General features: G+C 49.9%; 1 protein-coding gene across 3 annotated transcripts in view; it reads left to right on the top strand.

The window, feature by feature from the left end:
• Positions 1-5789, top strand: part of ARHGAP26 (Rho GTPase activating protein 26) — a 155691-nt gene extending 149902 nt beyond the window's left edge. For all 3 annotated transcript variants that reach the window (XM_080398173.1, XM_080398171.1, XM_080398172.1), the window contains one exon: positions 4044-5789. In XM_080398173.1, the coding sequence (XP_080254299.1) occupies positions 4044-4132 (89 nt within the window). In that variant the 3' untranslated portion in view covers positions 4133-5789. The remainder of the gene's footprint in view (positions 1-4043) is intronic.
• Positions 5790-13745: the final 7956 nt, after the last annotated feature.

Genomic DNA, 13745 nt, shown 5'->3' with positions numbered 1-13745 from the left:
CACTTGGCTATTACTTACTTTAGCACTGAGTTTTGTTAAATTACTAGTTTCCTCCCTGTGATTCAATGAATGATTTGGACTCTCAGTTCATGCGTTTCTTTTCAGTCTTCTGTTTAAGGACTATCCCATTTCCACCACTAGAAAGTAGAATGCAGAAATACTTGAAACAAGCATTAAGTCTGAGGTGTATCTTGCCTTACTTTTTGTTATCCCTGCTGAAAACAGCTGGTCATCCAGCCATCTGTAGGATCAGTGTGAAAACTGCCTTTTCAGGATCCTGGTTTATTTCCTAAGGGAAATAAATCCTAAGGGAGACTTGTAAAATAAGAGTGATGGGTGTTTTGGCCCCTGCAGTAGAAGTGGCCACCAATCCACAGGGCACAAGGCAAAGACATGCACAAGTGACCAGCTCTTAGTGACCACGTTCTTCTAGATCAGAGCCATGTTTCGCTGTGTTGGTAAGGGAAGGTGCAGCCTTGCATGGAGGGCATGCAGAGGTTCTCCAGACAACTCTTGGGAGTACAAAGTGCAGGGTCTGATCCAAAGCAGAAGATAAAAGGAAGAAGTTTGATGGGGCACAGCATCACCTTTGTGCCCTCTTAGGTCAGTGGCAGGCCATGGAGCATGGACCGGTGCCCAGTGCTGACCCCAGCTGCCTGTGCTGTTTGCCTTCCTGGCAGTTGCTCGAGACTCCAGCTGGTCACCGGGGTTGTGCGAGCCCGTGCAGTACACATGCCCCAGCTCTACCACGGCATGCAGCGCAGCGCCTGTGCTGTAGCTGGCAGCGCTGCCAGCAGAGCGAGGTGCTTGCCCTGTGCCAGTGGGACCATGCAGACCCCTACATGCCTGTGCCATGTGAGGCTGCGTGACCACGCTGTGCCCCTCCTGTGGGTATGGACCCCTAATTTAAACGTAAGGGAGCAACTGGTGAGTAGTCGACTGACACCAGTGTTTACCATATACAGAGCCATTCCTCAGTGGTCTTCTGGGTAGGAGAGATTAGTTTCCAAGTATCAGCACCAGAAATACTCTGTGCAGTTGCCATAATGTTTCATGCAGGGGATGGAAAAGTAACATCTGCTTTTTTTCCTCTGGATACTGAGAGCTGGAATAGGTAGGCTCTGGTTAGTCAATTTTTTGGAGAGGATGTTAATAAACATAGACTTTCTGTTTCCTGCATCAAGGGAAAGAGACTGTGCCCCATGGAATTAAGCAGCTCTGGTTTAGATACAATCCCAATGTAAAGAAAAGACTTTTTGCTACTTTCCAAGTAGTTCTTGGCTTTTATATGTTAAGCAGTGTCATTCGGGAAACGGCTACCACAGGCACTGGTTTTGCCCTGGGATATATACATGAATATAGCAGAAAGAGGAAGAGAATGAATACATGTGAATTAAAGAAAACAGTTTTCCTAAGCAGCTCTATAGATATCTTATAAATAAACATGGTCTCCCCTTTGAGAGCCTGTGGGAATTAAAGCAGCTAGGAGGGGAACAAGTTTGAATTAAATATATTATGTTTGCTAGATAAAAATCAATGGGTTAATCAAGGGAAAAAATATACAGCATGTTCTAATTACTTAGCAGCATAGCCAAGGCTCATGTTAGCTGGAGGAAGCGAGCTAGAAACAGCACTGCTTGGTAGAAGTATTATTATGGTGAAGGGGTTTTATAAAACCCAGCAAAAGCAGATGGATCTTGGTACTTAGAGAAAGGTTCTTGTTCGACTTTAAGGTTCTCTGAGGTTGCACATGGCAGAGCAGCATCTCGGTCTGACTGGGAAATTGGGGTGCTGTTGCCCACACTGAGTGACATCCACATAGTAAATTACATCATGTTTTAAGAGGTCCTTTTAAAATCCATAGCATTGTTCCTTTTAGTTACATGAAAACCTGAATTTTCCAGCAGATCTTGTGCACTTGGTTTGCCCTTGTTGTGATGCTAAATGGGAGGGATGTCCTGGATCCATAGAGGTCTGAAATCAGGAATGGTGAGAGTTGTGGGTCAGGAAAGGAGTGCTCACCTGTGCTTTTAACTAGCGATCACCCATGAAATGGAAAACTCTGTATTCTGAAGCAATGAACCCACACACACCTGAGCTGCTGCTGACAGATACTGAAGTTTTATGGTACATTAGTTAGGAAAGTCGTATTGCATTTGTGCTCTAATTCGGTAAATAGAGAGTGAGATTCTCCTCCCTGTCTGCTCATGTGCTCTGCTCCGTCTGACGGTACCTACACGGACATAAATGGCTGTCTTTGGGACATAAGTGATTTTTTTAAGGCAAAAGAACTAGCTGGAACTCACGTGATTTTTGGTTCAAGCACTTTCCTGGCCCATTTGCTGAGACCAGAGGGCTGAAGACAGAGACGCACACACACACACTCCTTACAATTTCTTTTCTCTTGATGGCCACTGTCCGCTGGCAGGGGCACTGTGAAAACCTTACTCCCACCCCAGGCAGATAACCCAACAGCTTTTAGTGCAGGTTTGCCTGCGGGAGCTTTCCTTGCAGGCTGGAGGTGGCTTCTTTCCTCTGAGCGGACTGCTTTAGCCTTTGTGATAGGAAAGCCCCAAGACTTGGGTGTGAGAGGGTGTAAGCATGAAAAAAGAAGTTGGCACAAGTGAAACCACAAAATGTGTAAACCTAGGAGCAGGAACACCATGGTTTTTAAAACTAGTTAGTTTTCCAGGGGTTATATTTTTCATTAATGGATTACTGCGTAGTGTTCCTCTGCAGGCTTACCCAGGAGTGATGGACTGTGCCATAGTGGTGAGGACTGATCTCTCCCAAAGCATGAAGATGTTGGGTTTTAAAACACTTCTCTGTTTCTGAACCTTTCTGAACAGTCAATGTCAGTCATGATTTTTGCACAGAAAATGGCCATCCTACAATAGATGGGACTGTAGTAGGAGAGGGAGCACACAAAGGAACCTGAAGCCCTGCTCCTCTGTTGCTCTGCTGCTTTGATAAGCAGAGCACATGTGTTTACCTTTGAATGAAAATGACTCTGATTTTAAACATTTGGTTTTGCTCTGAGTCTGCCAGAGCTTTGGTGTGGCCTGTAGCTGCTGGTAGGATGGCTGGAGGCTGGCTGCATGCATGGAGGCCGTCCCCACAATGGGGACCCTGCACAGTGGTCAGTGCCGCTTCTGGGGTACACCCAAGAAACGGTCACGCTTGTACTGAAATGTGAATTTTCCACACATTTCCTCTGCTCCAGCAGAGTGAGGGTGGGCTGGGGCAGGAGGGGGCCTAGATGGAGATGTAGGGGCAGTGAGGAGAGCAGATACTGTGCTGGTGGGGTAGGGGAGCAGGGGCTCGCACTCTGCAGTTGATGCCAGACAATGTGTAAGCAAGCAGACCTGCAGTCACAGGAAGCTTGAGTAGCTCTGAAATACTGACTTGCCACCATTTATTGTGGGAAGTGTGGGGAATGTTTCTCTGCCTGCATTGGCATAACCCTGGTGCCTGTAAAATCAGCAAAATTTCAGTGGTTGATTGACAAAGAAAGAATGTCAGTCTTTTGAGGACTGATCAGGCTTCTCATTTCACAGAAGTAAGATTACAATGTTTGCTTTCCTGCCGGGAGGGTTTGCTAATGCATTTTTCTCTCTCAGCCTGGTCCAAGGCCAAGCCTGGATGTGCAGGGTTATGATGTGATGGAGTTAACCACATTCTCTCAAACTTCAAAGAGGTTTTAACCCAAATCTGGAGAAAATTTTGAGCCCCTGGTTTCATCCCAAACCCAGTCTGCAGCCAAGTGTGCAGCTGACTTGGCCTTTCTGTTGGTTTCACAGTGTGACTGTCTGTCTATGAAGGCAAAGCAAAGGAGTCCCATGGGTGAGCAGGCACAGACAGAGAGAACACTTCAGTTTTCTCAGCTCCTTAGCATATGAGTTTCCTTACTTTAAAATTAACACAAATTAAAGGTCTTGCTCTCTCCCAAGAGCAACTTTGACATTGGCAGCACACAAAGAGCAACAGCCCCTACACCATAATCCCCCTTCTGTAGTAACCTGCCTTTTCCTTCTTTCCTCCAGTTCATCCATCCCAGGAGCCTGGCTGGCTGGAAGGGACCCTCAACGGCAAGACAGGATTAATCCCCGAGAACTACATTGAGTACCTATAACTTTGGGTGTAAGATTGCCCCACTGCTGATTTTTACATGGTATCCATGGCAGCCGCTGGTGGGAGTCCTATAAACCATTTTGCTCTTTGCCACTGTGTGATGCAGGGTCAGGACTTGCCCAAACTGACTGAGATGAAAGTTTGTGTGGATAATAGTGTTTGCCTGTCCTCCTGCACTCCAGTGCATGCTGGGGCTGTGTGAGGAGCAGTCCTGGGGAGATGGCTGAACTCCTCCAGCCCCAGGTGGTGGCAGGTGTTGCCCAAAGCCCACGTGCCAGCTGGGAGCCATCACAGCAGTGAGAAAGCCAGCAAAGCAGCAGCTCTACGCCGCAGCCCAAGCACTCTGTAGGGGCCAAGCCTGCAAATTGTGAACCAGCATGAGAGAGCTCCGAGCCTGATGCTCCCTACAGTGAGACTGTTGGCCAGCTGTAAAGAGCATTAGTGGAAGCTGAGGAACCCCAACCCATCAGCCTCCCTGCCAGAGGAGGAGCGGTCAGCAGCAAGGAGTGGTTTGCTCCCAGGCCCTTCCCCACTTTTCCGACCAGCCTGAGCGAAGCTCTCCCATGCAGCTGGGAGCAACCCAGCCCCATCTCACACTGCAGCAGCAGGAGAAGGGGTGAGGTGCTTTCAGCTGACATCAAACTACAGGCTGGGTCTGCAGCGGCAGTTTGCACAAGGCTGAGCTTCTCATGACAGGCTGGGTGCAGCCACAGCAGAGCTGTGCTCTTGCAGGCGAGAGCAAGATGTTGGGGTGGGCTCTGTGAAGGTGGGTACAGTACTGGCTGGGAGCTGTCAGGACTCAGCAGGCATCAGCATAGTGGAGGGGAGAATACTTTGGACCAAACCTCTCAAACTTTTTTTTTTTTTTTTTTGGTAAGATTTAGATTTTTGCGAGGTAAATGTCTGTGATCTGTGCAGCCTTAGTTTCCTTCCTGGACAGCAAGATGTAGCTCCAGATAAATACCACTCCTTTTGTTTGACTGGCTGTTTTGTGTCTCCACTTTCCAGTGCACATTGCACAGAGATGTCCATGCTTTCGCAAATGCCCAGGCTGCTGATGTGCCATTTTGGAGCTGCGTTTGCCACTTGACACTGTTGCTTTTCAGGTGGTCTCCTTGCTTGCAGCCTGGTCTAGTCTGTCTGTGCCAACTCTGTGCAGTTACTGGCTGTGGAAGGTAAATTATTTCCATACTCACAGGACATTTGTTGTTAGTGTGGCCAAGTTATGGTCTACAGAAAGCAAAGGATGAGCCCCTTGGCTCCACCACCCCTCTGTCCCTGCCCTGGAGGGGATGCTCATGTCTCCATGGACACACAGCGAGTGGTTGCAGAGCAAGTTTGCAAATCCCTTGCCATTTGGGGTCATTTTTAAGGGGGAGGGTGGGAGAAGGAGCCCTGTGTGACTGCAGAGCCGGGCTGGCCAGCTGGCATGTCGAGAGCTGGAACAATTATATTTTGTAATAGAAAATCGTGAAAGAACCCCCAGCCCCTGACAGAGAGAGTCTCTTGTGCAGAAGCAATGCTGTCACATGCTGCTGGGGGGTGGATGTTGTGTCTTTTTGTAATAATTTTAAAGACTCTGAGTGACTGAATTGCTGTATGTGTCACTTTTTATTTTTGAGAGAATTAATGTATAAATAGAGTATCTTAAAATATTATGATGGAAAGATCTGTATTTGATATTTTTAGAAGACCTGTAACAAGAGAAGTGAAGGACATTTGAAACCAGTTACAGAAAAGCACTTGCAAACACACTCGCATCTACAACCACCCTCTGGGCCTTGGGCTGCCTTTTCATTCACTTCATGGTGTCACTTAGAAATGAGGGAAACTGACATTTCAAGCCTCTTTATGTTTCTTTCACAGTAATTAAACTTCCTAGACTTTTATCGGGGCGGGGGGGGGGGCGGGAATTAAAAACAGAAGTGGAAGAAGTTGATCTTCTTTTTCCTGATTTCTAGGGTGGGTGCAGTACACCTCATCTCCTTGGGAGTGTAGCCCCGCCGTAAGTGACACCCTGCCCTCTCTGGAGACATGTGGGGCACATCACCTGACATGACTGGTATTGTCTGGGCAGGGGGTGAAGCCTCCAAACTGTCCCACGTTTTCTGCTTTAAGGTGTTGGATGAAGAGAGCTGAGAGGTTTGTAGGGATGACAGCCAGAGTTTCACCGGCAAATTGCTGGTTCATGTTCATCCTTGGATTTAGTAGTGAACATTTACTGATTTTCCTGAAGCAGAGGATTGGGCTGGGCTTTCTTCAGGCCCAGCAGTCGCTGCGATGCTGCTGGCTGGTGCTGGGACCTCAGGGGGGCTGCTTAGAGCCTGCCCTGGCACCTGCACTACTACAGAAACCCCTTTCCAGGGGTGTAGGAGAGGGATGGGAAGGACTAATGGAAAGGAAGGGGTGGGAAAGGCTTAACAGTTCATCTGTCAGCACTATTTGCTTGTGTTTGGGACTGTCCTGTCCTGAGCCACTCCTCCAGCATGATCCCTCCTCCTCTCATGGGATGCAGCCAGAGCTGGCAACTTTCAGCTCAGGCAGGGGTTTCCCAGCACAAACTTCTGTCTGAAATGTGCCTCTTTGCCTTTGAGCAGAGAGCATACTATGGACAAATAAGAATTTCAAACATGTCAAAAAACACTCTAAAAGGCATATTTAAGGGGTATGGTATTTCAGGACCTCTTCAGTCACACTGCACTAGCACTGGCTGCTCCGTGCCCAGAGGCTGCCGCCAGTCCTTATGCCCACAAAACCTTTTAGTGCAGTGTCCCCTTTGGCTCTTCAGATGCTCAAGTTATTCTGAGATGGGAGTAATTTCCTTTTCCTAGCTATTTAGGAGCTTTTGGATATGCTACCTAGAGAATTATTGGGAACAAGTCCCACACAAATGTACTTACAAGATGTCTTTTAGAGGAAAGGAAAATAAAGCGTAAAAGACCTAGTGGATTTTTTTTTTTAATTAAAACTTTCCAAAAAGAAAAATTTGGCTGAAACGCTTACTAAACATTCCCATTTTGGGCCAGCTTTAATACTGGAGTAAACCAATGTTTACTCCAAGGGAAATTAAAGAAAGAAAATACTTTTTTAAATCAGCTTGACATGGCATTTGATGCTTAATGTTAAAGTCATCAGTCAAAAGTATAAGAAGGGAGAGTGTTCAGACCTGCCAATAGGTAAAGTCTGTCCTATATTCCATGTCCCATCATTTTAGGCAGTAAACAAACAAACAAAAAAAAATATGGTGCAATAATATCTGTTGAAACAGATGTCAAATGAGTCTCGGGGTGCAATCCTGCTGTGTTTCAAGTCAATGGCGCAAGTCCCATGAGCTGGCCACAGCCAGGCCGCTATGCGCCAGCCACTGACACATGTGACCTTTCTGAGGTCCCCACAGGTCCATGGTCAAGCTTCTGGCCCTTTTCTCTACTGATTTGGCAGTGTTTTGAAGCAGAAAAAGTGAAGCACCTCAGATGATTTAAGAGCACCCATGCTGCAGCCAGGGCACCTGTCGCACTCCTGGTGCCCTGCTGGGGGCTTGGGCTGGGCTGCGTTGGGTTGGATGGGGTTGGAGCTGGATTGGGTTGAGGTTAGGCTTGGCTTGGGCTGGAGTTGGCTTAGATGCTTTTTTTTTTTTTTTTTTCCTAGCAGGCTATTACTCAGAGCAACATTTTCAGACTGTGGCCATGAATTTTTCAGATTCCCATCTGGCTCTGCAGTCAGACAAAACATCCTCCTGGTAATTGTCTTGTCTCAAGAAGACTTCTGTGGAGTTCTGTGGCCTGAATAGCAGCCCAGACCATTACAGCCATCCTCTGCATCCACACACAGTCCTCAGTTATTGCTGTAACATGGGGGTATGCAGATGGTCTGTCCTCTGCACCAGCACTTTTAAGCTGCAGACAGGCTCCTGCTGGTCCTTGCTGCTGCTTCACACTGGCTTCGACTGAAAAGCCTTGGTTAGATGCTGTGACCATAGCTCAGAACACTATGGCTTCTCTGGGCACCAGAGAGGTTGGACCATCCTGCTGTGGGTGTGAACTCCAGGGTGCATCCATCTGTGCTGGGACACAGTGCTAGAAACACCTCATTTCACAGAATGGGCTGCGTGCTCTAATCCTGAGCTAGAAGTTTGATGATAGCGACTTCAGGCTCTGCTGTCACTTTATGTGATAGACTGCAGGTGAAGCACTAGAATTTTCCCTCAAGGAAGGGTATCACTTAGTTTAGTTTTACTTCTGCTGACAGCTTAAAAGAGGGTGGCTATGAGGGATGGGAGGAGGATGTTTATTAGAGCCTCTTAACACCGTCACATCTGGGTCCTGTAATAGCCTGCTGATGGCTATGTTTAAATACTGAAGAGGAGTTCTGATTCATCTGAAATATTTCACAGCACAAATCCAAACAGCTTTGAGTAGTATTTAAGTCCCCCTCCAAGAGCTTTTCCTTTATTTCTGGCCAGTCTGCCCCAAGGAGCCCTGGGGCTGCAGGCAATGCTTGGGCAGGAGGAGCTGCATCCCCTCATCTCCTCCTGTTAGATTACTTTTCAGGAGGTGTTTTTGTTTGGTGTCAGGACTGTCCTCTGCCAGCCTGCACCCTTCTCAAAGCAGTACCAGCAGGAAACCAGGAGTTTCCCAGGAGCTGCTGTTTGGGGAAGGGTGGGATTTGGTTAGTGGGCTCCTCACAGCCAGCTGAGGCTTTGCCTTGCTCCCTTGGCACCCGAGGCCATTCTGTGTGAGGGAGCTGCAGCAGCAATGCCTGTAGCTCAAGGCATAAAGGTCAAGAAATCAAGAATGAATCACAAGTTCATGGGAGGTGCAGCAGGTAAGGGCTCATGGGAACAGGGCTGTCACAGAGACAATACTTCTTCCAGTTGCTGTTTTACAGAAATTTTCATGCCCAAAGACAGACTCACTCTGTGTGAAGCCCTTTAAGCTGTAAGCATGAGATGACGGCCACTACACCAAAGCTGAAGATCAGTAGCATCCTTTGCCATAGGAAAACACAAAGGGTTCTCTGTTTCTCCCTGTGTCCATGCACTCTATAGCAATATTTACCTTTTCAGCAAACACAGCCTGCAAGGGGACTCAGCACCCCAAACCCCACCAGGACTCAACCAGCCTGTGCCAGGCTCCTGACCCCTGCAGGGCCCCCACTGCTCCCTAGCACTGCTGGGTGTGCCAGGCAGGTATTTTGAAGAGGTGTCTGACTTGCAGTTATTGCTCCATGAGAAGGAAAGAGGAATAAGGAAAAAATCCACCCCAAAATCTGATTTTTCTTGTCCCAAAGCACTCTCGGAAAGGCTTTTCCCTCTTTGCAGTTTTGATACATCTTTCCTGTAGAAATGTCATTTATATTCTTTTCATCATTCAAGTGTGTAGTCCTGAAAAGGCAAAAAGCAGAAGTTCCTCAGCACCCAGGAAACCATTTTTCCCCCCATCAGGCCCAGCACTGTCCCTCTGTTGCCCAGCAGAGCAGCCCCCCCTGGGTGCCCTGCCTCTGCTCCCCATCTGACTCAGCCTGTGGGACATCAGACCCCATCCCTGCCTCTTATCATTTGGTGCAATCTCCAGAAATGATTGAAATAGCACAAAACTTGTGCTACCAGTGCTCTCTGGAGCAGTGCGCAGTAAATCACAGCCAGCCTGGAACAGCACTTGGTAACAAAATACACAGGAATATCCTCCTGGCAGGGCCACCTGTGAGCAGCTGTGCACACTGTGTGCAGCCAGGCTTCGGGACAGAGACCCATAGGAAAGCAAACCTGTGTTTCTACTCAAAACACAGAAACTTTACCTCCCTGCAAGTAAGTGCAGGCTTGATTACACATAAGCTTTTTTCTGCTGTCCAGGAAGGCATCTGCTCAGCATTTCTGAGGTGGTTTCACAAGCCTCGCCGGGGGCCAGCAGGGCTCTGTCCCCCACCTCAGCCCACAGCTGCCCCCAGGAGCCCCGTCCCCTCAGCAGGGCCTCCACAGCTGGGGGCAGCTGGAAGCATCTGCCCCATGGGATCCGGGGTGCTGGTCTCACTACCTTTTTCTTAATTATTTTTTTTCCAGCAGCATTTCAACATTGTTTCTTGCTTTGCAGAGAGGGATGGAGGCATGAGCAAGGGAAAAGATGCCAGTGGGGGGAAAAAAAAATAAAAATGATGTTTGCATGTTTGTCACACTATCAAAACCAGCCAGCTGCAACAAGGCCCTTACCGCCCCATACCAGGTTAACTTCAGTAAGTAGCTCCCACGCCTTGCCCCAGCACAGCCAACCAGCCCCCCACAAGGTTTCAACAGTTCATCTACTGCCCGTGCTGTTTCTCCATGCTCTTTGGGCCAGTCCACCCTGCATCTTACCTCTGCTGCGTCTGGATTCTTCCTTCTCTGAGCTCCTCCTCCAGCCAGCCTCTCCTCATCCAGGCCCCCTTCTCCTTGCTTCTCCCAGAGCCTCTCCTTGTCTCTCTTGCATCCAGGGTGCTCTCTTCTGCTTCTTCCTGGTCTCTCTTCATCCAGTACTCCATTTCTGTACCCCTTAGAGCCATTTAACTACTTAGCAGGAACCAGCCACAGCTGCACCTTATCCACATCAGCCAACCCACTGCCCCTGAAGCCAGCCCACAGCTGTATATTATCAATGTTAATTAACCTGCCTTCATTCCCCTATAATTCCTTTACAATTCCTCTACACGTTACGCATGTTCAGCCTGCAGTCTGTGTCAGTGACTCAGAGAGGGCTGTGCACGATGTGCTTTGAACAGCATTAAAAGGCAGTGGAGCCAGGGAAGGGCAAGGTGTGCTCTCACCTGGGGCCCTGGGGCCGGCTGCGCTAGCCGCAGGCAGAGACCCGAGCATCCTCCAGCACCCTTCTGGGAAGATTTTGGAATTTTATTTTCATAACTGTTTATATTTAAAGGCCAAGCAAGCCCAGCATCTAATGTCACCTCTCCCAGATTGGAGGGCACACTCTAGAAGCAGCACTGGGGCACTGTTTGACGCCGCAGCAGGGACATCCCATAGACCCACTTGACAAGACACAGGCCCAGCCCTGTGACCCACACTGGGCTGCGGGGCTGCAGTGGGTGCTCAGCCCCACTGTCCCCCAAAGGGCAGCTGCCCATGGCAGCACCCTGGCAGACCCACATCCCTGCGGGGGGCTGAGCAAGGTGGGAGGGCAGTGGGGTGACTGCCCATCCTGTGTCGGGGGGATGGGAGCAGGAGCCGGCCGGGCTATTCCAGAGGGATGATGCACTTGGCAGGAGGCACTGGCTGTGGCTGTGCCCTCCCCATCCTCAGGTTAGTTTATCACTGCTGGGGTGCTGCTCAGTTGCTTTTCTCCTGAAGAAACCCCATTTCCCAGGGATTTTTAAATCCCGTAAATACATGCAAGACTTTGAGTGGGCGCTGGCAGCTGTGAAAGGCCGTGCACCCCGGCAGCGGAGTCTGAGAGGAAGTGTCATGTCCCTCCCCCCAGATCTCCGGGAGCAGAAGGGAGCTCAGCACCCCAGCAGGGACCACGCAGCTGCACAGGGTTTAGTCAGGCAGATGGGACAGACAAAACGTGCATGTCATTGCTGGAGATGTGAGGAGCTGCACGTGTTACTGCTCCATCCGTCCCACCCATGGCGACACACAGGTCAGTGGGTGCTTTCCAGCCAGCTCAGCGTGCAGCTCATCCTCACCGATCTCTCCTGCGTGGCTACTCCTGCAGCACCCAGCAACGCCCCCGCAGCCATCCCACAAGGGCAGGGCCAGGCTGCCTCCCTGCGCTGCTCCCAGCGGCTCTCGGCCACCTGCTCCCACCGCTCTGTAGGAAGTGGGATGGCCTGAACCACGCGGTTGCGCCTAATGCAGGGGTCCCACATCCTGCTGGATGGGGCAGCGTGGCGGGCTGACGGCCAGAGCCCCAGCAGCACCCACACTGCTCAAGTTGTCACCGGTTTGATGCAGTGCTGCTGGGTCAGACTGGTGTGTGGCTGAGGAAAGTCACCTACACAAAAAAAGAAAGCCCAGCGCTGGAGGGACATGTTCTGCTTGGCAAGTGCATGGTATTTTAATTATTCTAACGAACCAGAAACCTCAAAGCAATTATAGTTTGTACATTTGGGCTAATCCAAATTTTTAGCTTTTGGGAAATAAAGATTAAAAGTGAGGGTTTTTTAAAGCAATAGCTGCTTAAACTTCTATTCTCTGGGTGAGGAGCTGATTATTTGGAGACAAGCATGGCAAAGCAGCTTGTAATTTAGCATAACTGTTTGATGGCTCATGAGGTAGCACCTAGCTATTACTTATTATAAATCCTCGCTTCTGTTAATGAAGCTTATTCTTACTTCTAAACCTCAGACAAAGGGGTCTAGAAAATCGCACCTGTGCTCTAAAACTTACTGACGCACTCAGGAAGGGGAAAAAAAGCCCCAGTAGCTGGGCACCCTGGAAATCTGCCACAGGGCTCAAATTATATGGGGCAAGGCAGGGAAGATGATGTGGACGTGGGAGTGCTGGTGGAGTTTAAATGAACCCATTTCCATAGGGGGATTTTTGGGTCTTTGCCAACATGTGGCACATCTCCCCAGGAACCCTTCCCTGCACCGCACGCAGGTCCAGCCAGTTCCCCTAGACAATTAGATAATCAAATATCTGCAAATTGATCAGAGCTTTTGTTAACAACCGCCTGTGAGTTAAGAACAGAGAAGAAAAAATGGGCATGAACAAGGCATCACACATGAGCACCAGAACAGCTGGAGTGTGAATCGGAGCAAGGACAGACCCCCTGCTGTGAGCATCTTCATGGCACAGGGGTTCGGTGCCCAGCCGGCCCCCTCTGCTCTGCTCAGTTTTAATCCCTGCTTCCACGTCTGATGAGACCCTGCTCCAGGGCATGGGGATGCTCTGCCCAGGTGGGAGAGGTGGCAGGGCCGCTCTGGTGCCGGCTGTGGCTGGCATGGTCACCACCGCCTTCGTACCAGACAGGGCTCCGTGGCGTGCCTAGTGCCCCCCACCCGGAGCACATGGCACGCCGGGGTATGTGTGTGTGTCTCGCTACGGCTGCAGCAGACTCAGAAAGTATTAAAAGAATGAGAAGCAAGGTCTCCTGTTAACCACAGCAAAAGGGTAGCTTAATGCAGAACTTGTTGGGAGAGGTGAGGTTCAAAAGCCAACTGCTGGAGCCCTGCCCCAGCACAAGTCTGTATTGCTAGTGCCGGGGTGCCGCCAGCATCCCTGGCTGGTTCCTGGTCACCAGGCAGCCAGCAAAAAGGTTCTCTCACCCGGCCTGGAGAAGTGCCGCTCGCTCTGGGGCGGCCGGAGGTGCCCAGGGCCGCCCAGGGGTGTTGGGGCCACTGGGGCCGATGACCTGCGGTGGCCCCACAGCCTGGCCAGCCGGGACCTGCTGCTGGTGGTGCAGCAAGTGGTTGCAGGTTTTGGTTTTAACTCGTATTTCCAGCTGCTGTTGGAGCAACTCTTGTGCAAACAAGCTTATTCTAATGTTGTTTACCTATAGCTCACTCCTGAGGGAGGACTACCATTCTGGACAGCAGCCAGGGCAGGGCTGTCGCAGCAGAGCGAGCTGCGCTGTGCTGTGCCACACTGTGCCGTGCCAGCCTGTCACCCTCAGCTGGAGCCCAGG

This window comes from Falco punctatus (genome assembly GCF_963210335.1).
Source record: "Falco punctatus genome assembly, chromosome: 8".
NCBI classification, from domain to species: Eukaryota; Metazoa; Chordata; class Aves; order Falconiformes; family Falconidae; genus Falco; species Falco punctatus.
Note: the sequence above shows the minus strand (reverse complement) of the source record. Positions and strands in the feature narration are given on the sequence as shown.